Here is a 27,999-nt window from a genome sequence, read left to right as displayed (position 1 = left end):
TAAGCTCAGACAGTCACCTGTGCTGAGGGAGGATGACTAATTTAGCTCAGTGCTGCCAATTAACTCCTGGCACATCTGTGGTGCCTGCAGGGAGGGAGGAGTGGAAGGGCCAAGGCTGTTCAGGAGCCTTCTCCTCCCCGGTGAGAGACACTTGTGGTTGGAAGCCCCAAAGAGGAAAAGGAGCCAGGAACACGCTGAGAAACAGAAACATTTGTGTTTCCTTGACAGGTGCTGGAATCTGTGGCCTGAGGGATCTTTGGAGGCAGAAAAAAAACCTCTTGGCACGTTTTAGTATTGAAGGATTTGATGGGATTTAAATGTGGTTGGAAAGTGAAGCTCCAATGGAATAATCTGCTTTAATGTTTCACTAAACCCCAAGCAGCCCATTCTGGTCTGGCCCTGCTCAGGGACCTCCAGGGCTGTGTCCAGTTCTGGGTCCCCAGTGCAGGAAGGACATGGAGGGGCTGGAGCGTGTCCAGGGCAGGGAACGGAGCTGGGGAAGGGGCTGGAGCCCCAGGAGGGGCTGAGGGAGCTGGCAAGGGGCTCAGCCTGGAGCAAAGGAGGCTCAGGGGGACCTTGTGGCTCTGCACAACTCCCTGCCAGGAGGGGACAGCCAGGGGGGGTCGGGCTGTGCTGCCAGGGAACAGGGACAGGACAAGGGGAAAGGGCCTCAGGCTGGGCCAGGGGAGGCTCAGCTTGGCCAGCAGCAGGCAATTGTGCATGGGAAAGGGTGCTCAGGCCTTGGCTCCAAAGGGAGCTTTGCAGTGCCCAGCCCTGCAGGTGTCCCAGGAAGGGCTGGAGGTGGCACTCAGTGCTCTGGGCTGGGGACAAGGTGGGCACTGGGCACAGCTGGGACTCCATGGGCTGGCAGGGATTTTCCAGCCTCAGGGATCCTGCATTTTATGAAAAATACTTAATTGTTAAATCCCAAATATGCTTGGCTTTAGCTTTGGTGGTTAGTCCAGGACTGTATCTCTTGTAGGTCTGGTAGTCCTCAACCTGAAATGTGGAAGATGGAGAGGGACTTTTTACAAGGGTCTGGAGTGCCAGGACACAGGGAATGGCTTCCCAGTGCCAGAGGGCAGGGCTGGATGGGATATTGGGAATTAGGAATTGTTCCCTGGCAGGGTGGGCAGGCCCTGGCACAGGGTGCCCAGAGCAGCTGGGGCTGCCCCTGCATCCCTGGCAGTGCCCAAGGCCAGGCTGGAGCAGCCTGGGACAGTGGAAGGTGTCCCTGCCATGGCAAGGGTGGCACTGGATGGGCTTGAAGGATCTCTCCCATCACAATTCCTAGTCAAGCTTCCTTGTCTTGCATTAAAACCTCCATCGTGTTAAAGGACTTCTCCTGTGGGCAGCATATTTCTGTTCTCATCTTCCTTTATTCCCTCCTGTGCAAAATCCACCAGGGTATTTTCAACATTCATTAACTGAATATTTAAACTTCTGAAACCCTGTGCTGCCTTTTCCAGACAGCACAAATTTCCCTGATAGGCACCTTGGTTTGGATTTTATTGCCTGTGCTCCATCAGTGATATGGAATATCACCAGGCCTCAAATATTGAATGAGTGTTTTTATGTATAAATTTTCACTCTGATGTTTCTTCTCCTGTGTTTTATCAATCCAATCAGTGTTTGGGCTGGTGCAGGTTTAGAAATTATCATTTTATGGCTCTCTCTTAGTAATAATTTGGTAGTTCTGCATACAGTAGGAGGGTTACAAAATCCTGTAGAGAGCCAGCAAAACTTTTCAAGTATTCCCAAATTATCAAATCTGAAGGTCTGCAAAACATTAGGGTGAGTAACAATGCAAATGTAGCTGCTTTAAATTTGCCCTTTAGACTTTGGAAAAATAAAATTCACTTTTTTCTTGTCCATTAAAATTTCTTATGCTGATGATGGAGAGCTTTATTTCTTTATTTCTCCTTATTTATTTTCTAATGCACCCGGCTGGTCTTGACTGGTGTTTTAATTAACAACATTTGAGATTAATGCAATATTAAATGATCTCCACTGCATTAATTTGTAAATAAACCTCAGAGTTTATTGCATGCCTGGGAGGCGTTTATGGCTTCATGTTCTGCCAGCCATTATTAATTAAAATATGCAAATGCTGTCATTTTTCTGGGAGCCTGCAGAACAAATAGGGCTGTTAGCAGGGTCCAGTTATGTGCTGAACAAGGAGCTAACATGGAATTGTTGTGTCCAATTTATGGAATCACTCTGTGCCATTGATCTGGAAAAAATCAGGAACAAGTTGCTCTTCTCCCTTGCCCTGGGTGTTTTTCTTCTGTACACAAGAACTTTGTGTTTTCTTTGAAAGAAAGCAGGAGTTTTTAAAAGCAACTTTCCCCCTTTTTTTAAAAGATTTTCTGTGGGGATAAGGAGAAAATGAAATCAATGACAGCCAGTCAGATTTTTTGGTTTTCTGAGAGCCCCTGACCTGCTATGAGAGAATGCAGACCATAATGATACCCGTGAGAGAACTCAATGTGAAGGGAGGGCAGGATGCCCTGCAGGGAAGGCAAAAGGAGGACAAAGGGCTGAAGACAGGAGCAACCATGGGATTCTGGTGATTCAGGACCAAGGACAGTCCTGAGAGATGCCAGCTCCTCACATGGTCTGCCTCCAGTGCTTGCAGCGTTTTGTGCTCTTGGCTCAGCTCCTGACTGTTCATGTCCTCAGGCCAAGGAGATCCAAATTCCACCCAGTCCTCCTGTCACTCAGTGCCACCCATGGAATTTATAAACAATTTTCCCAGTCTGTCATCGATGCTGTGGATGGGAATATTGATCATTGCTGGGAGAGCTGTACACATCCATGCAGAACTGAGTCAGTACTAGCACCACTACTGCCTGGCCTTCATTTTGATGATGGTTTAATTCTTGCTTAATCCCACCCTCCGCTTGGTGACTGTTGTTGGAACTCCTTTGGGAAAATATCCTAACAAACAATAGGAAAAGCCTGCACCATGGCTCAGCTACTTTAATGAGGCACATTTTCTGCCCTGTTCAGGAGACTTTTTGTTCTGTTGGAAAATCAGATTAAATTTTGCTTCAGCATCCTTGTGCACCATGGCTCAGCTACTTTAATGAGCCAGTTTCTGCCCTGTTCAGGAGGCTTGTCCTGTTGGAAAATCAAATTAAATTGCTTCAGCATCCTTTTGTGCTGGAGAAATTCAGTTCTGTGTCATCCCTCTGCATATTGGCATTACAGGGAACTTAAAAATAATTTGGATATTTGTGGGTTTCTGGGAATTGCACTCCACCTGCCTGATGTGTGATTTCCTGACTCCATGAAATATGAAATGCTTGGGTTTGCCCTTGAGCATTTTTGTTCTCTGGGAGTGCCCAAAAAAAAAAATCTCTGATGACTTTGAGATTGCTCCAGCCCTTGTATACACCAGGATGGACTTCACTAGGCTTGAATTCCAGCAGCTGACTCAAAGATGCTCTGTTCATGAACGTCTTCTCCGTCTGACTCTTGCCCAGCTCTCAGCTGAAGTTTTGCCCCAGTTAATTTGGTTTGGAGCTGGAACAGGGGCAGTTTTACCTCTCTGATCTTCTCAACATCATCCCTCCTGCTTTTCAAACCACTCCTCAGGTTCCTTCTGTAACGTAAACATTTCTTTGTTATCCTTTGTGTTCTCTCCTGTTTCTGTTCCAGTTTTGCCTTGACTTCTTCTGGCTGTGTCCCCACCCAGTTTTTCTTGCTCTTTCTTTGTGCTGATCCCTTCTATCTGACTTAGCCCCTGGTTTTTATTTAGCTAAGCCAAGTTGTTTTCTTACTGCATTCTCTTCTCTGCCTGCACATTTAAGTAGTTTGTGCTTCTGTTCTTAATTTTGGGGAGTGTTTGAGTTGAGTTTTTTTGTTATTTTTCTTGGGTTTTTATCTCAAAAACTGCTGTTTAGGGGGTCAGCTCAAAGCTTTGCAGCCTTTGATTGTGGCCCACAGAAATAACTTGACGGGAACGAGGGGGGAGTTGGCCTCTTCTGTTCTAGACCAGAGGAAGTGGCCTCAGGTGGCACAAGGAGAAGCATCAAAAGTAGTTTATTCAACTGTTGAAAGATTTTTTTTTTCACCTAATCGGTGGGATTTACTAATTTTGGTGCTGTTAATGTCTGTTCTTAAAGGCCTTACCCTGATCTTCAACCCCCAAAAAGCAAATTACTGGGGAGGGTGAGTGCTGCAGTTGGAACTCGCTGGAGCATCAGCCAAAGATTGGGGTTCTAATAAAATAACAGAAAGAGGGATCTTGATAAGAAATGGAAATGAAGAATGGGAAGAAAGGAAACTGAAAGTTCCGTTTAATCAGCATGGAGCTGCAGAAAAATAGAAGTAAATTATTAAAGCCTGAATTTCATACTTATGCTGCTGGGTGTAGCTGTAGTTTAATAATTAGATAATTACTAATAATTAATAGCAATTATTATCCTGCATTCAGAATATTGTCATTTTTGTGCAGCATAGGAATTCTGATGTGCTCCAGCTTTATCTTGAGTGGCCCATCAATAACCAGAATTGCCTTAGAAACAGGGATTGGTGTCATCTCTGTGGGAAACTTTTCTAAAACTTAATTCCCTGGTTTCTGCATAGAAGGGAAGAGAGGAAACCTTTGCCACTGACTGAATTTTATCCTCTTTTTTCCTTCCCTAAAGGCTTTCGATAGAGAGGGTGACCCCATCAAATACCTCATTCAGAATGGAGATCCTCAGCAAGTTTTTAATCTCTCTCAGAGGTAAGTGGGAAACCCTTGGAAAACAGACTTGGAACTTGTCAGCCCAGGGAATGAGGAGCTGAGAGAAAAGGGTTGTGCTCAGACACCTTCAGCTGCTCCTTCCAGGGGCTGTCAGCCTTTAATGAGAGCTCTGTGAGCCAAAATCAACTCTGGGCTTTGTCACTGGCCACTGTTTATTTATTTTAAACACTTTGGGTAAGAGAAACTCACTGAGGTGGAAAGATTCCATTTAAAAGAGTGGCCAGGGATTAATTAAAACCCTTTTACCTGTCAGCTCCTGACTAATGGCAGGGACAATTTTTGCTTTAATTTCCTGACTTGTTATGGTTTAGCCTGTAGTGAAAAGCCTTTTGAGCATTGTTTAAGAACTGTATTTTCCTTAAATTGAATTCCAACTTAAATTGAGTGAGAAAGAGAGGGTTTATTTTGAATTGTAAGCGCCAGATTGGTCTGTGCCTGGCCCACCACGCTCTATTTTACCTATTATTAGCTATTAATTATTATTTGCAATCCAAAGTATCCTTTTCCTTGCAGGAGGAAGGGAGGGTGGTGAGCCAACTTCCCACAATGAATTATGGGACAGAAGTGACCTGGGGCTTATTAATTCCTGGTTCAAAATAATTCTAATTTGGTGTGAGGGAAAGATTGTGAACCTAAATACCCCAACCTCCTGAGACAGGCTGATGTTTTGATCCAGGATTATTCCTGTATCCAAGTGGAGAGCATTAGGAATTGGCTCATGGCTTTTTCTTGGCTTTCACCCACAGAAAGCCTAAAAGCTCCTACAAAGAGCAGCCTTGGTGTCAGCAAGGTGGTGGAGCTCAGGTGCTCAGAGACCTCTCCCAGGTGCCCTGCTAACGTGTCCTGGTGTTGTTTCATTGCCAGCTCTGGCCTGCTGGCCTTGGGAAAGCCTCTGGACAGAGAGAGCACTGACCGCTACATCCTCATCGTCACGGCCTCGGACGGCAGACCCGACGGGGTGAGTGTCCTGCTGGGGCCTTGGGAAGGCTGACCCTTCCCTTGATAAAGTAGGGATTTATCAAAAGGCCTCAATGGATCCACCTTGGGCAGCACAAGAGCCCAGCCAGGGCTGCACCCAAGGTGAACCAAAATGGGCACAAAATGGACACCTGGTCATGGGGGTCTCTCACTTTTATCAGTTCTGCTCCATTTGCATATTGGAGCTAATTGTCCAATTACAGCTTTACCCCATGAAGTCCCATATATTTTTTTAGTCCACCATTGTTTATATTCTTGGGCCTGAGATTTGGATCATTTGTCCTTGGTCCCCAGCTAGAGAAGGAATTGTTTTGTCTCCCTGCTCTGTGCACAGAGCTCACCATCCCTTAATGTGAAGCTCAGACTCACACACTAAAGCAGCACAGAATCTGAAAAGTGTAAAAGCTAAAACCTGAGGCATCAGACTGTGAAGGGGCTGGACAGCACTGGCCACCTCCATGTGGTCTGATTGTGTGTTTTCCATGGATCTTGACCAAACCTATCTGAAATCTGGGAGTTTTCCTTTGGTTGGTGTGGGTGAAGCCTGTCTGTCCCTGCCTTTGATCATGGACAAAGGGATTTTGCTGCTGCTTTGTGCGATTCTTTAACAGCCAAGGGTTTGTGTATTCACAGATGTTCATCTTCTATTTCTTCTCTGTGCTATTTGATACCTGTTTCTCTTCTTCCTTTCTCCCAGATGTGGAAGTTTTATTGGTGATTTGTACTTTATCCAGCCCTTTTCCACAGCTGACTGTCCAGCTCTCCAGAAAAATCTGGAAAAATCCCATTTCTCTTTCAAAAATAACAATTTTTTTGTCAGGAGCTATCTGCAGGTCTTCTATGTTTGCACCGATCTGTGACCCCACAACCAACCCCACCAACTGCTGCTCACACTTGTGTTCAATATAACAAAATGGTGATTTTTTCAATTTTCATATTATACAATGGTGGACTATTTAAGGATATGTGTTTATTGATCAGGCAGAGGCAACAGAATTATTTTTCCTGAAAGCTTGCCGCTGGATTGTGCCAAGTCCCTAGGAATGCAGCAGCTCTGCCATGGAATAATAGCACAGGTGGGGGAGAAATCTCTGTACATCTGACCTTGTGTATAATGGCACATCTAAAATAATATCAATAATAATTAATAAATAACAAGAATGGGCTGTTCTAGAAGGATTTGAGATTGAAACAGAGCTATCTCTGGCACATTGCTATAGAGTGATCATGAAAATTCTGAGATTTGGACCTGTGCTCATTGTGGCAGAAGAAAATCTTGTTTGTTTTTTCTATCTCGTGCTGTTTTTATATTCTTCACCTTACAATCTTAGCCTTCCTACCCAGGATTTACTCAGAATTCCCACACACACTCAAAAATATCAAGTAAGCCTTTATACAATTTAGTGGCAACATAGAGTAATTATAACAGTCTCCACCTTTTCCATGAAAAATCTGGTTACAGTTTTTGTGGGTTTGTTCTTCATGAACTGCTCTCACAGCTGTGAGTTTGGTGGTTTTGATCTCAAACTCTCGGCTGGGAAATCTGAAGATGTAAATTAAAGACTTGCAAGTTGGTTCAGGCTGTGTTACGCTCCTCAAATACTCTCTGGGGTGTAAAAAAAAGAGGACTGAAAAGCTCATTCCTTTTCCTTTCATCTAGAGAGAGATTCATTCGCTTTGCCCCGGGATTAAGCGGCCAGCAGATTAATTCTAACATTCTGAAGGTGATAGTTGGGGTTTTGAAAGGAAATCCTGTTAATCATGGCACAGTGCTTAGCAGAAAATAGTTGTATGTGAGCTGAGATATGGTGTTTGAAGCTCATCTCTGGAAAAACCACCCAAAATACACCATGGAGAGCTCCTTTAGAGCTGTCCCTGGACCATGCTGTTGGACACCTCTTGAAGTTCTTGTTACTGGTTGTAACAACAAAATCCACTTTAAGAACTCCATCTCCTGATATCTCATCTCTTCTCCTCCCTCAATCCCATTAGCAGGGGATGCCCAGGCAGCTTTGGAATCCCCATCCCTGGAGGTGTCCAAGGAAGGGCTGGACGTGGCACTCAGTGCTCTGGCATGAGGATCAGTCACAGATCAGATTTGATAATCTTGGAGATCTTTTCCAGCCTTGTTGATTCCATGGCTCTGTGATACCATGCCAGATGTTTTGCCCTGGAATTTTGCGGCTGCAGGTGTGTGTGCATTGCTCTTAGGGTGAAGTGTGGGCACACTCTGGAGCTTGAGCATTTTTTCTCTGCTTGGTTTGGGGTTTTTGTCACTGTCCCTTCCCTGCCTGTAGCTGCTTTCTGCAGTTCATATTTTCTGTCAGTGGTGGGGCACATTTCTTCTCAAGATTGTCCAGCAATAGGACTCAGTTGACCAAAGTTCCTGGTGCCAGCAGCTGGAAATGGTTAAGAGCTGGGCTTGCCAGGATTACAAAGAAGGCTGGATAAACTCTTTGGCTTTCATTTTGCAAACAAATGGATGAAACAAGGCAGCTCAACCAAGCTGTTAAATCTCCAGGCCTTTTCCATGCCAGGAAACAGTGGGTGTGACTGATTTGCCAGGCTTCTCTGTGTCCTTACAATGCCCTCGATTTGCAGCTCTTCTGGATGTGCTCCTGCTGTTTGACAGGCTTCTCCTCGAGGAGGGTCAGGACCCACTCAAAGCTCCTGGTTGGTACTGTGCCAAAACCTTCTGAGGACACAAATCCTTAGTCCAAGTGGTGCCATTTCATGGAGCAATTTTGCTTTTTAACTAGTTTTTAGCAGGAAGCAACAGTGTCTTTCTAGGAAAAAAAATATTTCTACAATTACAAAACCATTACTCATTCACCTGCTGCTTGTCATCCAGCTCTGCTTTTTGTGAACAGTTCCATTAGAACCCACAGAAAACTGGTGATGTCACCAGATGCCTTGTTGCAGTTTGCCTAAAATCCTAAAATTAATTCCCCAGGCAGGTACAATGTCATTTAAATCCCATTAACATATTTTAACCGGTAACATATCCAGCCTGATCCCTTTCCATCCAACATGAAACCAGCTATTAGAGTCAAACCTACTTAAAGTCAGCTTTTGGATTTTATTTCCTGTATTTGCTTGGGTTTTTTTTAAATTTGAAAGGCATTCAAAAGAAAAATACTTCACTGGTGTGGGGATTTTTTGTTGTTGTGGGTTTTGGGGTTTTTTTTTTCAATGAGATGTGGTGGCTCGACCCTGCTCTACCCCTGCCCTCCTCAGCTGGACAGGGAAGAAAAATATAAGCAAAGACTCAGGAGTTTTATAACCCCCCACTATCAGAACCTTGCCACACAAACCCAGTCCAGCAGAACTTTCCTCCACAGTTGCACCATGGATAATTGGCATTTGTACAATTTTGCAGCTTAGTTTTGTGAACAGTCATAGGATCCCTAGATAAATTCCAGTTGCAGAGGGTCTAAGAAGCTGATGTTCCTCAGGCACTGACAATTTAAATGTGGCTATTTAATCCATACCTTTCAAGCATAAAGATGCCCAAAAAGCCCTCAGAGAGTGGGGAAAAGGGAACATTTGCATTGGTCTTTGGTACTCACCTGAGTAAGTTTTATGTTTGTAGCTTCACCCAGTGATACTGGTTCAGAAATTCCTCAGAAACTGAGGCCAGCATTCCAGAATTTCAATATCCACAGTATTTCCCAGACAAATTCTGTGTGAACAAAGATTTTTGGCCATTATGACATGAAAGCAAAGGGTCAAGACTTCTGCTCGCCATTTTTTAAATAATAGTGAATAAAATCTTGGAATACCTCAGCTGGGAAAGGTTGCTATGCTTGGAAATTTTTGATGTTTTCAGGAAGAAATTTATCCCAGACTGCTTTGGAAACTTTCTGTCTCAACATGATGACTCTCTTGTTCTCAGAAAACCAGGGATGTTTTACTCCATGGAGCTAAGCAAGGCTCAGACATCCCCAGCTCTGACAGGATCTTCCTTGGCCCAGGGAGACACATTAAAATGGATTTTTCTTCCCATTCTGGTATCTCTGGGAGTTTGGAGGACAGCAGGATACCTCCCACATAAGCCTGTGGGTCCAGCAGCCCCAGCCTCACACTTGTGGGGAGCAGTGTTTCCTCTGGATATGCCTTTGCCACAGTTATGAATGTCACAGAATCCTTAAAGCTGGAAAAGATCTCTGAGATCATCAAACCCAACCACCAACCAGCTCCACCACTACCATGTCCTCAAGTGCCACATCCACACGTGTCCTGAACACTTCCAGGGATGAGGACTCCACCACTTCCTCAGAAGCTGTTCCAGTATTTCACAATGTTTTTAGTGAAGATATTTTCTTTCCTATCCAAGCTAAACATCCCCTGGCACAACTCCAGGTCATTTCCTCTCATACTGGAGAAGACATCTCGCTCTTTCCAGGCCAATGCTCTGTGCCTGCCCTAAAATCCACTGGAATTTAGGATAGGATACAAGGTGGTATTGGCTCTCTGTGGTATTTTTGATCCCAGATATTCTTTAGAGAAACCCCCATCATCACCACTGAAGTCTGTTGAGCTCATTTTTGCATTTGCAAAGTCTGTGGTCCCACACACCTGGATTTTTGGGGGTTTTTAAGGTTTTTGGATTTTTTCTTGCTTGTTTTTCTGTGTCATTACTATTTATGGTTTTTGGATTTTTTCTTGCTTGTTTTTCTCTGTTATTACCAAAGGGCCTAAGAGAGGTTTGACAAGACTGCAGTGGCACAGAGTAATTGAGGTTTCTCTTTTCTAAGCCCCAAGGCTGATTTAAATGATTCATGTGGTGTAGTCATGGTGACACCATTTGACTTTAAGGGATTGCTAATTCTATCAAAATTAATCCAGAGCCCCTTATGCCCTCACCCAGCACCTTGGCTTTCTGTGGAATGGGGTGACCTGGCTGCCACCTTTCCATTACTCTTCCCTGGAATGCTCCTGATTGTTTAAAATGCTCAGCTGTGCTTCCCAAATTATTGTTGTTCTGAGTTATGACCTGGAGCATTAACAGGCTTGTGGGTTTTCCCTGGAAAACACAACCTGTCACCATTAACAATCCAACAACAAAAAACAGTTAAGGTTGCATTAATTTAGCAGGCAGGAAAATGCTTTTATTTCCCAAGTAATGAGCTTTTAGTTGTGGATGGGCAAAGTGGAATGTGAAGGAAAAACCACATTCCAAGCTCAGTTTGTGTTCACAAATTGGGGTGTGTTTGGATGCAATTCCAAGGCAAGAATTCCTGTCTTCACCTTTCAGAGGGAGAAGTTTGAAATAAATACACATGGCTTTGGTCAGAAAAAAGAAAAAGCTATCTGTTTGTCAATAATGTGCCTTAAATGTCCATGATTTTCTCTTCCTTTCTCATATTTTCTGTTCTCTTTTGTGATGTATAAGGTTTTCATTTTGGGAGCTTTTCCTTTGGGCTTTATTTTGGAGTTTTGACAGTTTTTCTCTTTGTCTCGTTTCCAGGCTTATTGGGATTTTTTCTCATTAGTGTAATTATTAACAACTGCAGAATTACACTTCCCTTCCCCTCAGAGTCTTCTCTCCAAAATTTCTTTGCAGTCCAGCTGGCAATTTCCTCTTTCTAGCTTGCAGAGGGTTGGGAGATACTTCTTTTAAACTTCTCATGGAAGGAAAGAAGGTTTGAAAATGGAATCACAGAATTCCCCACTCAAATATGGATTTCTTGAGATGAATATCAATAAATCCTGATATGGAGATCAGCAGAATTATTTACTATTTCTTTTTTGATCAAATAAAGGCTTTGCCTCCAATTGCATTATTTGCAAACTGCTTATCTCTGAACATGACAGGTTTGTCTAAGAGTTTGTCCAAATTAATAAACTTGCTCGACATCAGAGCCAAGAATGTTTCCTCTCCAAGGCATAGAATGCTCTCATCAATTCCCAACTTCAATTTAAATGACAGGGTGCAAATAAAATAAAAACAAAGTGGAATTTCCTTCAGATTTATCATCCATAACATTTATCAGGGCCTGGCATCCTTAGGACTTGTGCAGACAATGTAAATTTTACAATTATTGCTTAGGGAAGAATTGTCTATGTAAGAAATAATTGAGGGCCCCTAAGAAAGATCTAAACTGCTGCTCTGGATCTTTTATTTATGTTCATTATAAAAGAGAAGTTAGCAGGGTTTCTCCAGTAATGAATAGGAAATGCCTGATATGAGGCTGAGATGGCTTTTTCCCTGGTTAAATTTCCAGGAATAGCTTTAGGATTCCTTCCCAAACTGTGCTTGATGATTCTGTTGTAGAAAAGCCTCATTTTTAACCAGGCAAAGCAGTTCTCAAACTTTCCTGTGCTGGATTTGCATGAAGAGTATCCCTGGAAAACCAGCTGTGAATTTAGGGTATCTCATTATTTTAGGGAACGAATTCTTTAAATAGTTTTATTCTTTAAATAGTTTTAAATATTTAAATATTTGTGAAGACCTGAAGACCTTTTTGTTGTTTCTGTGCCTCTTTTAGCATCCTCTACAAACCCACTTTCCGCTCCCAAAGTCCAGCCTGGCCTTGGGCACTTCCAGGGATCCAGGGGCAGCCCCAGCTGCTCTGGGCACCCTGTGCCAGGATCTCCACATTTTTCCATATGTTCTGATCCAGTGGCAGGCTGAAAAGAGGCTCTGGTTTATCCCTGATTATTTAGTCAGTGGGATTTTAGTGTCTGGTGACTTTTCAGTGATTCCCAGCAGGGTTGATGAAGTTGTTCCCAATCCTGCTCCGTGCTGCAGTTCTGGAGAAGCCCCTGTAATTCATTCTGGTTGTCAAATAAGGGCTTTTTTCAGAGCAGCACATCAATCTGAGGTTGGAGCTTCAACAAATCTTTGGAGCCATCTAATGGGGATGTAAAAACGTTGGTTTTGGTCAATAATCTTTGATCACAGCACTTTCTGATGTTAATGAGAGAAGTGCTGCCCTCAAAGACAGGTGAGTCCCACTTCATGGTAAAGGTGGGCATTGCTGAGACAGCAGTGAGATAAAAAATGTTTCCTGTATTTGGGTGAAACAGGGAGATTTTGAAGTTATTCCCATTTCCTTTCTCAGTTTCAGGATCTGTTACTGATTTTAAGGAAGAGAGCCCAGGGGGTTGCTGCTAACCCGGAGTCTGCTTTGAATGCTCCTTGTGATTTCACCCACTGTGGGTCATTTGATAAATTGTAATTCATAAAAAAATGAAGATTATTTGAAATACTGGTCTTATTACAGTGATTTCTGAATTCATTCACATCTGATAATTTTCTAAGCTATGACTCATATAAAAACAGGGATTACTTGAAATGTTGGTCTTCTTAGAGCATCTAATTTGAACAAACACAAGTTTAGGGAGAGGAGCATTTGATAAAATTTCCCAAACTAATTCTGCTATTTGGCATCTCATTAAGGTGGTTTTTTTCCCCTTGCAAAATATTATTTCTTTGCAAAAATCTTGCCTTTCAAATTCAGAAGTGAAAATTTAAATATGACAAGTGGAGCACTGACCTGCATGTGTTGGCTGACAGGGAGGGTGCTTAAGATGAATAAAGAATGGCCAGGAATGTGAAAAATACTGAAAATCCTTAGCAAGAGTTGGAAAAAAAAATCCCAAACATTTCTTTTCCTTCCTCCCTTTCTCCTTCTAAAATCCTCTCAAAGAGACAAAATGCTGCAGATGATCAACCACAGCCCGTGAAAATTATCTGGAATGAAAAGAATTTTTTTTCCTAATGGGAATTTCTGCTTTAAGCCGTTGCTATTTAACACCACGTTGCCTCAGTTTATTAAGTGTGAGGGTGTTTATTTCCCTGAATTTCATGGAGCTGAGTTACCTTTGGAAAAGCTGATTTACATTCAGTGTGCATCACAGCAGAGCAAACTGTGCGGCTTTTGCCTGGTCAAGAAGGCAGAAAGTTCATTTTCCTTTTAGAAATGGGATGTGGGAATGGCAGCTTCAGGAACAATTAGCAAATAACTGGGGCTCAGTAAACAGAAGCTGCCAGCCTGGGAGCGCCTTGTGCTGGCTTGGTTCAAAATCCTCTGGATTTTTGAATTTTTTAAATAGTGAGGAGTTATTTTATGCAGATGTTGGGAGCTCATGGGACACTGAAAGCACACCAGCTGAGAAAAGCTGATTTTGACGCCAGTAGAGCACCAGAAGATGCAGGTCTCCATTCAGACTTTTTGCTTGGGGTTTTCTTTGGTTTTGTTCTTTTCTTTGTTTCTCTATTTTGCTGGTTTGAGGTTTTTGTTGAGGGAAGATGGCTGCAGGTTTCCCTATGAAGCCTGTGAGGTGCCGCTTTCAAACAGGTTTGTTCTTCCTAAAGCAAAGGCATTTCTTCTGGGGTCCCATCTGCACAATGTAATTCCTGTGAGTGTCCTGTCATAAACATTTCCATGGAATCATGGAATTTTTATGGTTGCAAACGACCTCCAAGGTTAGCAAGTCCAACCCATGACCAGGCACCGCCTTGTAACTAAACCACAACTGCAAAGTGCCACATGCTCTCACTTTTTAAACACTTCCATGCAGAAACTCCTGCTGCTGGCCAAGCTGAGCCTCCCCTGGCCCAGCTTGAGGCCCTTTCCCCTTGTCCTGTCCCTGTTCCCTGGCAGCACAGCCCGACCCCCCCTGGCTGTCCCCTCCTGGCAGGGAGTTGTGCAGAGCCACAAGGTCCCCCTGAGCCTCCTTTGCTCCAGGCTGAGCCCCTTGCCAGCTCCCTCAGCCCCTCCTGGGGCTCCAGCCCCTTCCCCAGCTCCGTTCCCTGCCCTGGACACGCTCCAGCCCCCCAAAAGGGCCCAAATTTCCCTCAGAGGAATTTGATGCAAAGCATCAGAACACACAAGATTAAAGCTTTAAGACACTGAGTTGCATGAATTGATTTAAAATTCAATCTATTAAACACAATAATTTATTAAATACAACAATGTGGGGGTTTGATCTGGAGCTCTCAGTCTATGGGAGCAGAGCAAAGGGATGTGACTCAAGCCAGCACCTCTCCACATTTTGGATTGGGAGAGAAAATTTCCACAGACATATTTTGTTGACATTTTATATTAAATACAGTGAATTCTGCTGTTCCCACCTCCTGGGATGTTAAAATTGGGTTGCAAAATAGAACATCATGGTTGGGTGGGGGGAGGATGATGCAGGGGGATGATACAGGATGATTGTGTCACTTAATCAGCTTAGTTAATCATCACTCTGGTGTATGTTGGTTGATAAATCACTAATTTCCTTTTCACATTGTGGCAAATTTTGATATTTCCAGATTTTTCCTTCCACTAACAAAAAATACTCCTTAAATCCTTAAAGTACTGTATAAAAACTAAAAGCTAACTGATATTTTTCATGCATCTCTAATATATCAGTCAGTCTGGAGCTTGTTTTGTCTTCCAAAAATTCAAAATAAACTCTTGAAATGCTTCTCTTTTCACAAAAACATGTTTAAAAAATTGATTATCTGCTTACCTGTGATTCTGCCCAATAAGTATCAGCAGGGTTCTAACCTGGGGAGCTGTAAAATAAAGAGAATTTCTTCAAAATGTTCTTTTTCTGCCTAGACTTCAACTGCTACTGTCAATATAGTGGTGACAGATGTCAATGACAACGGACCAGTTTTTGACATGTTTCTCCCCAGAAATCTCTCTGTGCAGGAAGAGGAAGCCAATGCTTTTGTTGGTCAAGTAAGGGTAAGTCAATAAAATTGTGTATTTTATTATCCAAGCTGTCCAGATGATGAGGAAAGGGCACAAAATAATTGTGCCTCAGACAAAAACCCATCCAAATATCTTCAGCTGAAATGCAAACTCTCCATTTGTGGCTACAGAGTCACATTTGGGGGCTTTAAAATATTGGAATTGTTTTCTTCTCTGTGCTAAGTATTGAAAACACTTTGTCACTTAAAAACAGCACATTAAAAAGCTTTTTCTTTTTAGGAAATTCCACTGTAAAACCTGCTGGTAACAGATTTACAGGGTCAAAACGGTGTTGCCACATTTTTAAATGATTTGTTTTGAGATGGAACTTGAACGTGCTGAGCAAGTGACACCCGGGTGTAGGAAATTGTCACACCTAGAGGAAATTTTGAGGCCATTAAGGGGAAAATCAGTTCAACCCTTGAGTGAAATATAATTGCTGACCTGGTATAACAATAGGGGATAGTGTAAATTTGAGGGTTTGAAGTTGTAAATTTTTGTAACACATGGATTCAGTCTCTTGAAGAAAACATCACTTTTTTTTGGTAATGTTTGTTTTTCCTGACTAAAGGGAAAAAAGAAAATACTAATTAGAGGGGTTTTCAATCCAGTAGTTGAATATAATGTGTCATATCTGCTGCACTAAGGTTGGATCCAGCAGGAGCTGTAGGTAAAAGTGGAATTGGGAAGCATTTTTCAGGAATTTAGGTGGAAAATGTGCCTTTTTTTTTCCCCAGCAGCAACCATATCAAAAGAAAGTGGGAGCTCCTTACGTAGAAGCTTCAGAAATCAGGACATTTTGGGTACCATGGGAACCCAAATACCCATAATAATCATGTCCCTTCCCATCCTTATTTTATTTCATAAGAAATCAGAGCTGGTCTTGGATGAAGTTTGGATCCTTTGGTGCAATTAAGTCAGTTTTGAAAAATGGTTAAATTATTGCTCTGCTTTTTGTCATTGCCTTCCTGTGTGGTTGTTTTTCATTTTGCATCCTAAAAGGCACAGGTAGAACATTTCAAATCAGTCCCAAATATCCTTCAAATCCATTTTGTGCTTTGCTGGGGCCCTCAAGGCTCAATCATCTTCTCAAACACGAGCCTGCCTCTATTTTTAGCTGTGACAGAACTGTAAAATACAACAAATAATTGCCACAAGAAGCTCCCTGGCTTCTAAATGAGTGCAATTTCCTAGTTGTGTGGAAATGAGAATATTTATTGTGGTCTTGGGATAGTTTATTCCTACTTGAAGTGACAGAAACTGCTTCTGTCATTTCCTGTCCTGCTTATCCCTGGATGGAGAAAGCTTTTTCTTTATAGCCTAAATATTGGGTGTATTTCTCCTCTCTCATGTTCACAACTGCAAATTGATGTAGGGATACCCATTGGAAATGCCATTCTGGGGTATTGAAAAGAGAAATTGGGGCATTTGGATTTTTTTTTTCTGGCTCCAGTGAGGTTATTGAAATAATGGTGATGAGAGTTTGGGTGTAGCTGTGTTGTTTGAGGATATTCCTTAAAAACTGAAATGGCTTTTGGTGTGTTGTGCTTCACTGTAGATAAAGCCACAGCGGGTATAGGGGAGGTGTTAATGGGAATAAATTTTGTGTGGAAGCTTTAATGTGGATAAAATGTACATAAAGAGCTATTTAAGGTGGGAATACCTGGTAAAAGAAGAAATCCTTGTAGTGCTGTGTGTTTTCCCTACCAAGAATTAGCCCATTGATTAACCAAGCTGCTTTTCAGAAAACTTTTTATTCATTTCAAACAGAAACCTAAAATCCACCAGAGCAAGCAGTCATACAGAGGATTTTAAATAAAAAGACAGATTTTGTGGTGTCCCTTTCCCTTTGGAATGCCACCTTCCCATTTTGCCTGGGGGAAAAATAAAAAATTAGCAAGAGATTTTTACCTTAAAACTCAAGATCTGTCCCTGCTGCTCATGGGAGCAGAGAACCTGGTGAGGAAGGCCATGGAAAAGGTGCTCAACCACTTTGATCCCTCAGGATTTTTGACTCAGGATGTTTGGTCTCAGGATTGGGTGCTTGGGCTCACTGTCAGAATTCCAGGGTGGTTTGGCTTGGGATCTTAAATCTCATCCAATTCCAGCCCTGCCATGGGCAGGGAAACCTTCCACCATCCCAGCTTGCTCCGAGCCCTGTCCAGGCTGGTCCTGGACACTTCCAGGGATGGGGAATTTTAAGCAATTTGGGATATAAATCAATCTGAACACTCCCAGGAATAACTCCTGCCACAGACCAGAGATTTCCATGCTTTGCTTTGCTTTCTGTGGGAAAGCTGGACTTTCAAATGGATTCCCATAAGGACTCTGATAATATTTGGGGCTGGTTTCCCAAAGAAATGTAGCAGGAAGGCAGGGAGGGGTTTCCTGTGGGAGAGGGAGGGTTTGGTATTGTATTTGCTGGAAATGTCCTGAGGCAGGAATGATGCATCTGACTCCATGTTCTCAGAAGGCTAATTTATTACTTTATAATACTATATTATATTAAAGAATATTATATTAAACTACACTAAAGAATACAGAAAGGATACTTACAGAAGGCTAAAAAGATAGTAATGAAAACTTGTGACTCTTTCCAGAGTCCCAACATGGCTTGGCCTTGATTGACCGATGAGTGAAAACAACTCACAGCAGAATCCAATGAAACAATCTCCAAGCACATTCCACATGAGCACAACACATGAGAAGCAAATGAGATAAGAATTGTTTTCCTTTTCTCTGAGGCCTCTCAGCTTCCCAGGAGAAAAATCCTGGGCGAAGGGATTTTATCAGAGAATGTGAATGCCACAGTTTGGAGCATTTATTCCATGCAGGCAGGCAATATCCACCCTTGGAAGTGCTCTCCCTCTCCAGCAGCTCTGCTGCCAGCTGGAGCTGCAGGAGGCACTGGCACAGGAGTGCTGCCTGTGGGCACTCCAGGAGCCTCCTGAAGATGAAAAGAACAAAAGCCAGACAGGATAATGCTGCCAGTGGAGCTGATGTGTTTCCAATCCTTTTATTTCACACTGTGTTCTCTAAATTGGGGCAGTCAGAGGTGGGTTGGATTCCCTGCTGCTGCTTCCCCTCTGATCCTGGGGATCTCCCAGCAAGGCAGGAGCACAGCTGCTGCTGTGTGGAAGTCTCCACAAAGGGCTCCCAGGAATCCAAAAAGCTCCAGCTGGAAACTCCACAGTGAAATTCAGGCACTTTGTTGCAGTCTAAACCAGCTGGAGATGGGGTATCAGGATGTTTGCATTGTACACTGCGCTTCAATCAATCCCAGGGGCATGGGAGGTAAAAAAGATGGAATGACACTTAGGAAAGGGATCAATATATTGATCTGCAAGCATGTTCACAGCCTTGGGCAGGGGGAGACAGTCCCCAGCAGTTTATTGCAGACTCTAAAAAAGCAGCCTGGGGTTAAATAAAAAGTTGTTGAGCTGATGGGGCCCTGGAGAGGAAAGACATCCCTTGACAGAAGTTTTTATTCATTTGGGGTTTTATTTATAGTCAGATTCTTTCACCCAGGCCCATAATTCATTTATTGTTGGATATTTTGGTGTCATTGATCAGCACTGTGTGAAAACTCCAGCATGAATGTGTTGCTATCAAAGAGAGATAGGGAAGGAAATGAGATCGAAAATGGGGATAAAGAATTATGTGTTCAACTATCACTGGCACTTGGATCTTCCCTAAAATGGAAACAGGATAAATTAATTCCAGTAATGAGAACAGTTTGCAGGGTGTGTGATACCTCTTGGTGTCACCTGCTTGGTTTTAAGTTACGAAAGAAATGCTTTAAGAAAGTTGGTTTTTAGGATGGACCTATTCTTCCTACTGGAAAAAATGAGAAAGTTTGGGGGAATTTATTTGGTTGTACTGTACTAGGCCTCCTGAATGCTGGTGAAATGTAATTATTTCCCAAAAAGCTTTCGGTCCATGGGTATCAGTGAATTCTTACATGCTCCTGTTTTTATTTAATATATTTATAAGGTGATAAACCCTGGATCTAAAGCCTGATTTAAATTTCATGGCTGTTGGGTAAAGCTTGTTGTGTTGGACTAAATGACCTCTAGAGATCTCCCACAAGCAGCTCCTCCTGTGTTTCTACAAGCAGGAAAAACTCCTTAAAACGCTGGTGAGGAATTATTGCCCATGCACATGGCATGGTTGGGATGAGATGAGCTTTAAGGTCCTTCCCATCCCAAAGCATCTGTTATTCTGTCATTTTATTACATTACAGGATCTTGTGGAAAAGTCTAGAAAGGAATCTGAGTTTTCCTAAATCCCCACTGCTTTGTTTTTGGTGTGAAGGGTGTGATTTCCCAAAACCTCCACTGCAGATTACACTTTGTGTTAAAAATACAGGCTCCTGACATTAAATTCCCAAATTTCCTAGACTTTAGGACAACTTGAAGGAATATTAGAGGTAGAGGAAACAGGAGAAGACCAGGAAAAGAAGGAGATTTATTGGCAGAGAGGACAATCCAGGAGGAAAAGGAATTAAAATTAGAGGTGGAAAAGATAGGAAAAATCCAGGAAAAAAGGGGATTTAATGGCAGGAGAGGACAATACAGAAAGAAAGGACCTAAGCCTTTGGGGAAGAATAAAATCACAGGCTCTGAGGTAAATCTCCAATACCCAGAGTGAGTCCAGGACTCCTGCTCACTGCATGACCCAGTGGCTAACAACGCAGCTTGAATTCATCTCATAAATGTAAAACCAGCAGGAGCAGCTGGGATTTGAGTCAGAATCCATAAAAAAACAAATCAGACCCCAAAATGAGAGAATCAGAATGTGGCATGTGAACTCCAAGCAGAGAAAGTTCAGACTTCATTTCTTCTAAGTGGTTGGGTGATCACAAGATCATTGAGAGAGAACCTTGGTGATATAATTTTCTTCAGTTTATTAAGGAATTTGTCCCCAGGGAAGATAGAAAGGACTTTAATAAGGCTTTCAGCACTGTCTCTCTCAAAATCCTCATGGAGATGCTGGTCACAGAAAAAAATTTCATGTACTTCTAGCTGGATTTTCATGTTTGTTAACAGGCAAATTCCCCTTACAACATGATTGATGTCTCAAGTCCAAAGCTGTGGCACCAGGAGAAAGAGGTGGGATTATAAATTTGGGCTGTTTATTTCCATTCTAGACCATCAGTGCTAGAATTACCTCTTCCTGCTGGCACCAGGGAATTCCTGGAGGATATTTGGCAGCAGTGGCTGCAGCCACAGTTCCTCATCTTTTTCCACTGTTCCTTGAACTTAGGTCAGCTTGGGCACAGCTCAAAGAGTTTAAAAAAGCTCCTTGCCACCCATAACGTGGCCTCTGAAGCAAAAGGGATTTCAAAAGCTGTGCTCTTGTCTTCCCTGTTCCCAAAATTTATTATATTTGTGCATTCATCTGCATCTTTGCCTTCCAGATAATATTTGTGCTTTAGTGCAGTAGAAATATTGATATTTGTTATCAGCATGTTCATGGCAGTTGATTGTTGAGACTCCAAGGATTTTCCTCGAAAGGAATTCTTGGTTTTGTCTGCTGACACTTTACATTTTGGGATGCCTTTAAGCCCTGTTATCTCTTTCAGCTTGATGCCAAACTAAATCTTCTGAATCGGTGATTTCATGTCTCTGGTTCATGCCCTTTTAGGATTTTGATGCCTGATTCCCATCCCTGGCAGTGCCCAAGGCCAGGCTGGATGGGACTTGGAGCAGCCTGGGATAGTGGAAGGTGTCCCTGCCCATGGCAGGAGGTGGCACTGGATGGGCTTTAAGGATCCCTCCCAACTCAAAGTCAAGAGAAATGCCAAAAAAAAAACTTTAGAGAAATATTTGGGAGCCTAGATAAATGTGCAGAGTTTAAATGGTGTATCCCATCTGTGATTTAGAAAGTTTTTGTTTTGGGAGGGCTTTTTGGTGTTTTGGTTTTTGCTAGTGTGCAAATTCATTGGTTTAATCTCTCTATCATATCATCGCCAAAGAACACGCTCATCAAAACCCCAAATTTTTTAATCATCCTTCAAGGACAACCTAGTCTCCAAGGTTAGGATTTTGTTGTGTGCCAGCCTGAAGAAAGCTGGGCTGGTTGAAGCTATGAAGCATTAAAATGTTATTAACTCATGTAGGAGGTTCACCAGCCCATCCAGTGGTAGGGTTGCAGCCATGAGCTTTTGGAATTTCATTTATTTTCATTTATATTTGCTCTTAGGGTTTAGCTGCTCTTAATGTGCAGTTTTGTTTGGAAGCACATTTAATTGGTTTTGGAATTAACCTTCCAGGTGCGCTGGAATTGGCAGAGACCTTAGAAGTAATCATCCTGGGCTCTTCTGGCTTGTGGAATGCCTAAAAATAGGGCAGGGTTGAAAATTATGCCAGTATTTGAAAATTTACAGGGTGTTTCCTTTATCCTGCTCTGAGTGGAGTGAAGGATAAGCTGCCATGACCTGGGAATTCAGTAGGATGCTCAAGTTCCTGGAGGATACCCACAGAACCCGCAGGGTTTTTCCAAAGGGTGTGTGTGCACTTGGGTCTCAAAGAAGGAGAATTTGCCTTGAAAATTGCAAGACAGCCAAAATCAAAGAATCCCAGACTGGTTTGGGTTGGAAGGGACCTCAAAGCCCATCCAGTGCCACCCCTGCCATGGGCAGGGACACCTTCCACTGTCCCAGGCTGCTCCAGCCTGGCCTTGGGCATTGCCAGGGATCCAGGGGCAGCCCCAGCTGCTCTGGGCACCCTGTGCCAGGGCCTGCCCACCCTGCCAGGGAACAATTCCTAATTCCCAATATCCCATCCAGCCCTGCCCTCTGGCACTGGGAAGCCATTCCCTGTGTCCTGTCCCTCCATCCCTTGTCCACAGTCTCTCCATCTCTCCTGGAGCCCCTTCAGGCCCTGCAAGGCCACAATTTGGTCACCCCAAAGTTTCTCCTCTCCAGGTGAACAATCCCAGCTCTCCCAGCCTTTCCTCCCAGCAAAGCAGCTCCATCCATAGAAAATATAAAAAGTGAAAGGCTGTGTAAAAGCTGGCAAGAAGTAGCAAAAGAGAGGAAAAACCTTTCTGAACTTTAGGAAAGAAGGAAAATCCAAACTTTTATGGATGACTGATGTTTTTCCCTCCTTAAAATATTTACAGATATTTGGTTTATGACAAAGAGGTCAGGCACATTTCAGATATTTGTGGCCTCTGACTGCATCTGGGAGATGTTAATTTTGTCCTGTGGGCACAAACTGTAATCTCCCTGCAAAACAAGTCCAAAATCCAATCTAACGCTCCCACCTACGCTTGATTTGCTGTTTGACTCAAATGAGGGACTTGGGAATACTTCCAACCCAGAGTAATAAACCCATTAAACCCTCAATAACAAACCTATGAAACCCCTAGTATAAAAGAACCATGTTATCTGCCACAAGAACTATAATTCTCACCAACAGCATCACTTGGATCCTCCAGCACAATTCCTGCCTTGAGCTGTGGAATACTGGGGGAGCTGTCCAAAATCAGGAGTTTGGTTGGCTTGGGTAGGGATTGTGGGGAACTTTTGCTCCTGAAGAAGGGAAATTTAAACTGAAGGAAGCTGGTTTTGTGGCAGAGTGGTCCCTAAGAAATGTTTCAGCCTTCAGGAAAGGGGGATACCAGAAATAGTGAATTGCTCAAGCGAGACATTTTGGCTCCTGTCCAATTTGATATTCTTAAATTTGAAGTGAAGTTCCCCAAGCCTATGAAATGCCTTTTTCACCAAATCAAAGAAAAAAAAACTTCTGAGCTTATTTCCTTTTTAAAAAGACAAAAGATAATGTTGTCATTCCATCAACAAAAAGCACATTCCTACAGATACCCACCATGCTTGTGGGTATCTGATTCGGAGCAGTAACCTTTGGAGTAGTAACCAAGTAGTAACCTTGTTTTGCTGTTTTCCAGCTCCAAAATTCCAGGCACAAATCCTCAATTAACCTGCCTAAATCCTGTCACCATTGTGAGCAAGAGTTAAGGATACAACAGGAGGGTTTTTTTTTTGCAAAGGCTGATAATGATATAATGAATATTGTTGACATTCAAGCCCTTGTCATTATAATTCAGAGTTAATGATCCTTCAGAGGTGTCTTAGTCATTCCCATCTCCCAGGACTGTGTTTTCCTGCTGTTTGAGATGGAGGGAGATGATTTGTTGCTCTGAAACACTTGGTTTATATTCCTGAGGGTTTGCTGGTGATGTGGAAGCAGAGCTGCTAACACAAATCTGAATTTACCACATCAGGTAAAGGCAGGCACCTTGTAGGGGATGGCATCTCTAATAAATATGGGATGGATTTTCTGGGAAATAGAGTAGGGAGTCATTCATACTCCCAGGTTTCCATGTTTGTTTTGTCATGCAGTACTTAATGAATTAGAGATGGAAATGAGAGTCATCCTGGAGATCTGAGGAGTCACCAGAATATCAGCAGTACTTGTTCTGTCTCTTTGCATGGACACATTTTTCCTGATTCTGGATAAACAGCAGATGTATCCTGGGCTCATCCCAATGTGGAGGGAGGGGATGCTCCTCCTCTCTTCTGCTCAGGTGAGGCCCCACCTGGAATTCTGTGCCCAGTTCTGGTGCCCCCAGCAAAAGGAGGGGCATGGAACTGTTGGAGCAGGTCCAGAGGAGGCCATGGAGATGCTGAGGGCTCTGGAGCATCTTCCCTCTGGAGCCAGGCTGGGAGAGCTGGGAATGCTCAGCCTGGAGAAGGGAAGGGTATGTGGAGACCTCACAGCTCCTTCCAGGGCCTGAAGGGACACAGGGCAGCTGGAGAGGGACCCTGCAACAGCAACTGGAGTGACAGGACAAGGGGGAATGGGTTCCCAGTGCCAGAGGGGAAATTCAGATGGGATATTGGGAATTAGGAATTGTTCCCTGGCAGGGTGGGCAGGCCCTGGCACAGGGTGCCCAGAGCAGCTGGGGCTGCCCCTGGATCCCTGGCAGTGCCCAAGGCCAGGCTGGAGCAGCCTGGGACCCTAGAAGGTGTCCCTGCCCATGGCAGGAGGTGGCACTGGATGGGGTTTAAGGTCCTTCCACCCCAAACCAGTCTGGGATTCTGTGATTCAGTGAGATGGACAAGGTAGAAATGGGGCAGCATTTGAGATGCAACGACACCATGGCCCTGTCTTCAAATCTCTACTATTCCTTTTCTAGTTTAGCTCTTTTTATTAGCTCTCTCCTGTTGTTTGGGGATTTTTTATTCTGGTTTGAGGTTTTTTGGTCTCAGTTTCCATGGTGCCTGTGTTCCCGGTGACCTTTGAGGGCTGTGTTGCCTCCAGCAACCACAGCTGCTGCTTCTGCTGCCTCGTGTCAGGTAGGAGCAGCCTCTGCAAGGCTGTGCAGACCCTTCTGCCTGGAGATACATCTGCAACTCCTTTTAGGGTCTGCTGTCATCTGGTGGCCCTTTAACTACCAAAACTTCAGGACTGTCACCATATTTTTGCGCAAATCACTGGGGCTGAGTTGTGGAAAGCCTTGAGTGGGCACAGGAATGTGTTCTCACCTCTTTTTAGTCCTGCCTTTTTCTCCTTGGCTTTGGGACTTTGTTTAGGATTCAGATGATACAGGAATGAACTGTTTCTTAGCTTCCCCCCATTTTTGTACCTGTTCACTCAGGGAATTCCACACAGTGTTGGTAATGACCAAATGGGATTAAATTTATTGGGATGTCACTGGTTCATGTTGTCAGGGTCTGGATAAATTCAACCAGGACTGTTTTTTTGAAGCAGAACTTTCTGAAAGCTCCCCATTCCTCACATCTCCTGTTCCCTCACTTCCTGGCAAGTCTTGTACCTGTTGGTGACAGATCTGGGGGTGAAATTGGGGTTAAAATTGTCCATTTTGGTACAGAGTGATGACTGCAAAGAGGGACAGAGAGTGTCCACACCAACACCAAGTCCTTGTCCAAGGAGCTGCTTCCCACAGGCTCTGGGAAATTATTTCCATGTGGGAACAGTTGTGCACCCTTGAGACAGGATTCTTTTAGGAAAGAGATTAAACTCTTTTTCTTTCTTGTCCATAGAGAGAACATTATCTCTTTTCAAGTTTAGAGTGATAAAAATATTAATTATTCAGCAGTGTTTTGGTGGTATAATCCCAATTAGATAATTGGATTATATTGAATTATCCATTTCTCCATGGAAAGGGTGCTCAGGCCTTGGCTCCAAAGGGAGCTTTGCAGTGCCCAGCCCTGCAGGTGTCCCAGGAAGGGCTGGAGGTGGCACTCAGTGCTCTGGGCTGGGGACAAGGTGGGCACTGGGCACAGCTGGGACTCCATGGGCTGGCAGGGATTTTCCAGCCTCAGTCATTCAGGAATTCTGTGAACCAAATCAGTCCTGCAGAACGAGGCAAAGGTGTTTCTGCCTAAGGATGTGCACAAATGAGTTCACAACATTCATAGTCATGTTTTATGGAACCCAGTTGCAAAGCCTGCCATATATTTGAAAGTAATTTTAATTTCCTTTCCTAAACAAGAAGTTTATCTATTCTAAAACATGCCTCCAAACTACCCTGATGCAAAACTGTTGTCTCGTGAGAATTTTTTGTCACGGTTTCCAATTATAAGCGTATTTCAGATTACTCTTGGAGATTCCTTTGGGGATTTTGGTTTGTTTGTTTGTTTGGGCTGTTTTAGATCTGTTACTTCTACAGAGGAAATGGAATTGATTGGAAATTAAGCAAATCCAGCTGACAGATGTGGATTAGAAGGATGCTATGTACCTATGGACCAGTCAGAATGAAGTTGTAACAAACCCTCCTTAGCACATGGGCACGATGCAGGGAAGAAACACAGTGATTGTTTTCCTTATTAGCAATTTTAATTAACTTTTAATTGATTTCTAGCAAGATAAATGGTTTCATTAGCAAGCCTTACAATAAACACCATCACCAGAATTAAGCATTCCCGGTGACTGTTCTGAAAACAAAATGTGCAAATCTCTTATGATCTTCACAGATGTCATTCATAAAGGCAAATAAATGAGAATAGAGTAGGGCAGAGTGCCCTTTGTATAATTTACATAACCTTGTTCATCACACCCTAATTTAATTAAGAGGAGGCAAAATAACAGGTCAGCATTTCAACCTGAGAGCTCTATGAAAACCTATTAATTTTGTCCATCCCTATAATTATGTGATAACAAGAATTATTTGGCTGACACTGAAATCTGAGGCTTGCTTCAGTGTGTGAGAACAAAGATGCCAACTAAAGAAATCAAAGTGGTTTTCTGTGGCAATCATCAGCCTGTTGTGAGCACAGAAGAATAAGGATGAAATGTGATAATGTTTGGGTTTGAAGAACAGGAGCAGGAGCAAAACAGAAATTTAAGTAGTTCTTCAGAGAGTAGCAATGAAAATATCACTGAGTGTGACAAATGTGTTAAGTGGAAAGAAAATTTCTAACTCACGTGTCCCTTCTGTCTGTCTGCATCCATCCTTCATCTAAATTCATACTCCATAAGGATTTGGGCAGCAATGAAACACTGCTTCAGTGTTAAATAAAAATTCCTCTCAGACACCACCCAGTCCTGAAGATCCTTCAGCATTAGAATTAGCTGAGGGCTTGGCTTCACAAGCATCAAATTAATCTTCTGTTGAAGTTCAGAGAAACATAGGGATAGAATCCCAGAATCATTTAGGATGGGAAAACTTCCAGGATTGAGTCCAGCCTGTGCCTGATCCCCAGCCCAGAGCACTGAGTGCCACCTCCAGCCCTTCCTGGGACACCTGCAGGGCTGGGCACTGCAAAGCTGCCTGGGCAGCCCCTGCCAAGGCCTGAGCACCCTTTGCATGCTGAAATTCATGCTGCTGGCCAAGCTGAGCCTCCCCTGGCACAACTTCAGGCTATGTCCTCTTGTCCTGGCAAAAGTTTCCAAGGCTGAACAGCTAAATGTGCCTTTTCTCTTGAAGGGATCCAGTTAGCCTGGCTTCTGTCAGTGGGAATGGAGCCATTTGTTTCTGTGGGATGTTTTATCTTCAGTCAAAGCTCAGACAGAGGCAGGCTGCTCCAGACACCACAGATTTGGCAGAATCCTTCCCTGCCTCACCTGATTTCTCTCCTGTGGGCGTCTCCCTCGGAGGTTTGCAATTTGTGCGCTAACCCATGATTTTCCTGCTGTCTCTTCAGGCTACAGATGCAGATGCTGGGGTTAATGGGCAGGTCCACTACAGTCTGGCCAACTTCAACAAGCTGTTCAGGATCACCTCCAATGGCAGCATTTACACAGCAGTGAAGCTGGACAGGGAGCTGAGGGATCACTACGACCTCGTGGTGGAGGCGACCGACGGCGCCGTGGACCCGCGGCGCTCCACGCTCACCCTGGCCATCAAGGTGCTGGATATCGATGACAACAGCCCCGTGTTCACCAACGCCTCCTACGCTGTCTGTGTGCCAGAGAATCTCCCGCCAGGAACTGTCTTCCTGCAGCTGGAGGTGAGGAGGGGGTGAGTGAATGTGGCGCGTGGTTGTTCTGTGATATTCAGGGTTCTTAACTCGGCAGTGAGACTGCAGTGAAAGATTGTGAGCTGGAGCATGGGGGTAAGTTCTTTTTTGCCCAGAGCAGC

General features: G+C 43.5%; 1 protein-coding gene across 1 annotated transcript in view; it reads left to right on the top strand.

Moving 5' to 3' along the window:
- The window catches only part of PCDH15 (protocadherin related 15), a 518,357-nt gene that overhangs the window by 399,871 nt on the left and 90,487 nt on the right, over positions 1 to 27,999 (top strand). The window contains exons 19-22 of the mRNA XM_031063502.1: positions 4,656 to 4,735; positions 5,621 to 5,714; positions 15,295 to 15,423; positions 27,563 to 27,868. Of these exons, the coding sequence (XP_030919362.1) occupies positions 4,656 to 4,735; positions 5,621 to 5,714; positions 15,295 to 15,423; positions 27,563 to 27,868 (609 nt within the window). The remainder of the gene's footprint in view (positions 1 to 4,655; positions 4,736 to 5,620; positions 5,715 to 15,294; positions 15,424 to 27,562; positions 27,869 to 27,999) is intronic.

Source organism: Geospiza fortis, unplaced genomic scaffold (assembly GCF_000277835.1).
Source record: "Geospiza fortis unplaced genomic scaffold, GeoFor_1.0 scaffold284, whole genome shotgun sequence".
NCBI classification, from domain to species: domain Eukaryota; kingdom Metazoa; phylum Chordata; class Aves; order Passeriformes; family Thraupidae; genus Geospiza; species Geospiza fortis.
This window is presented reverse-complemented; position numbering and strand designations above follow the sequence as displayed.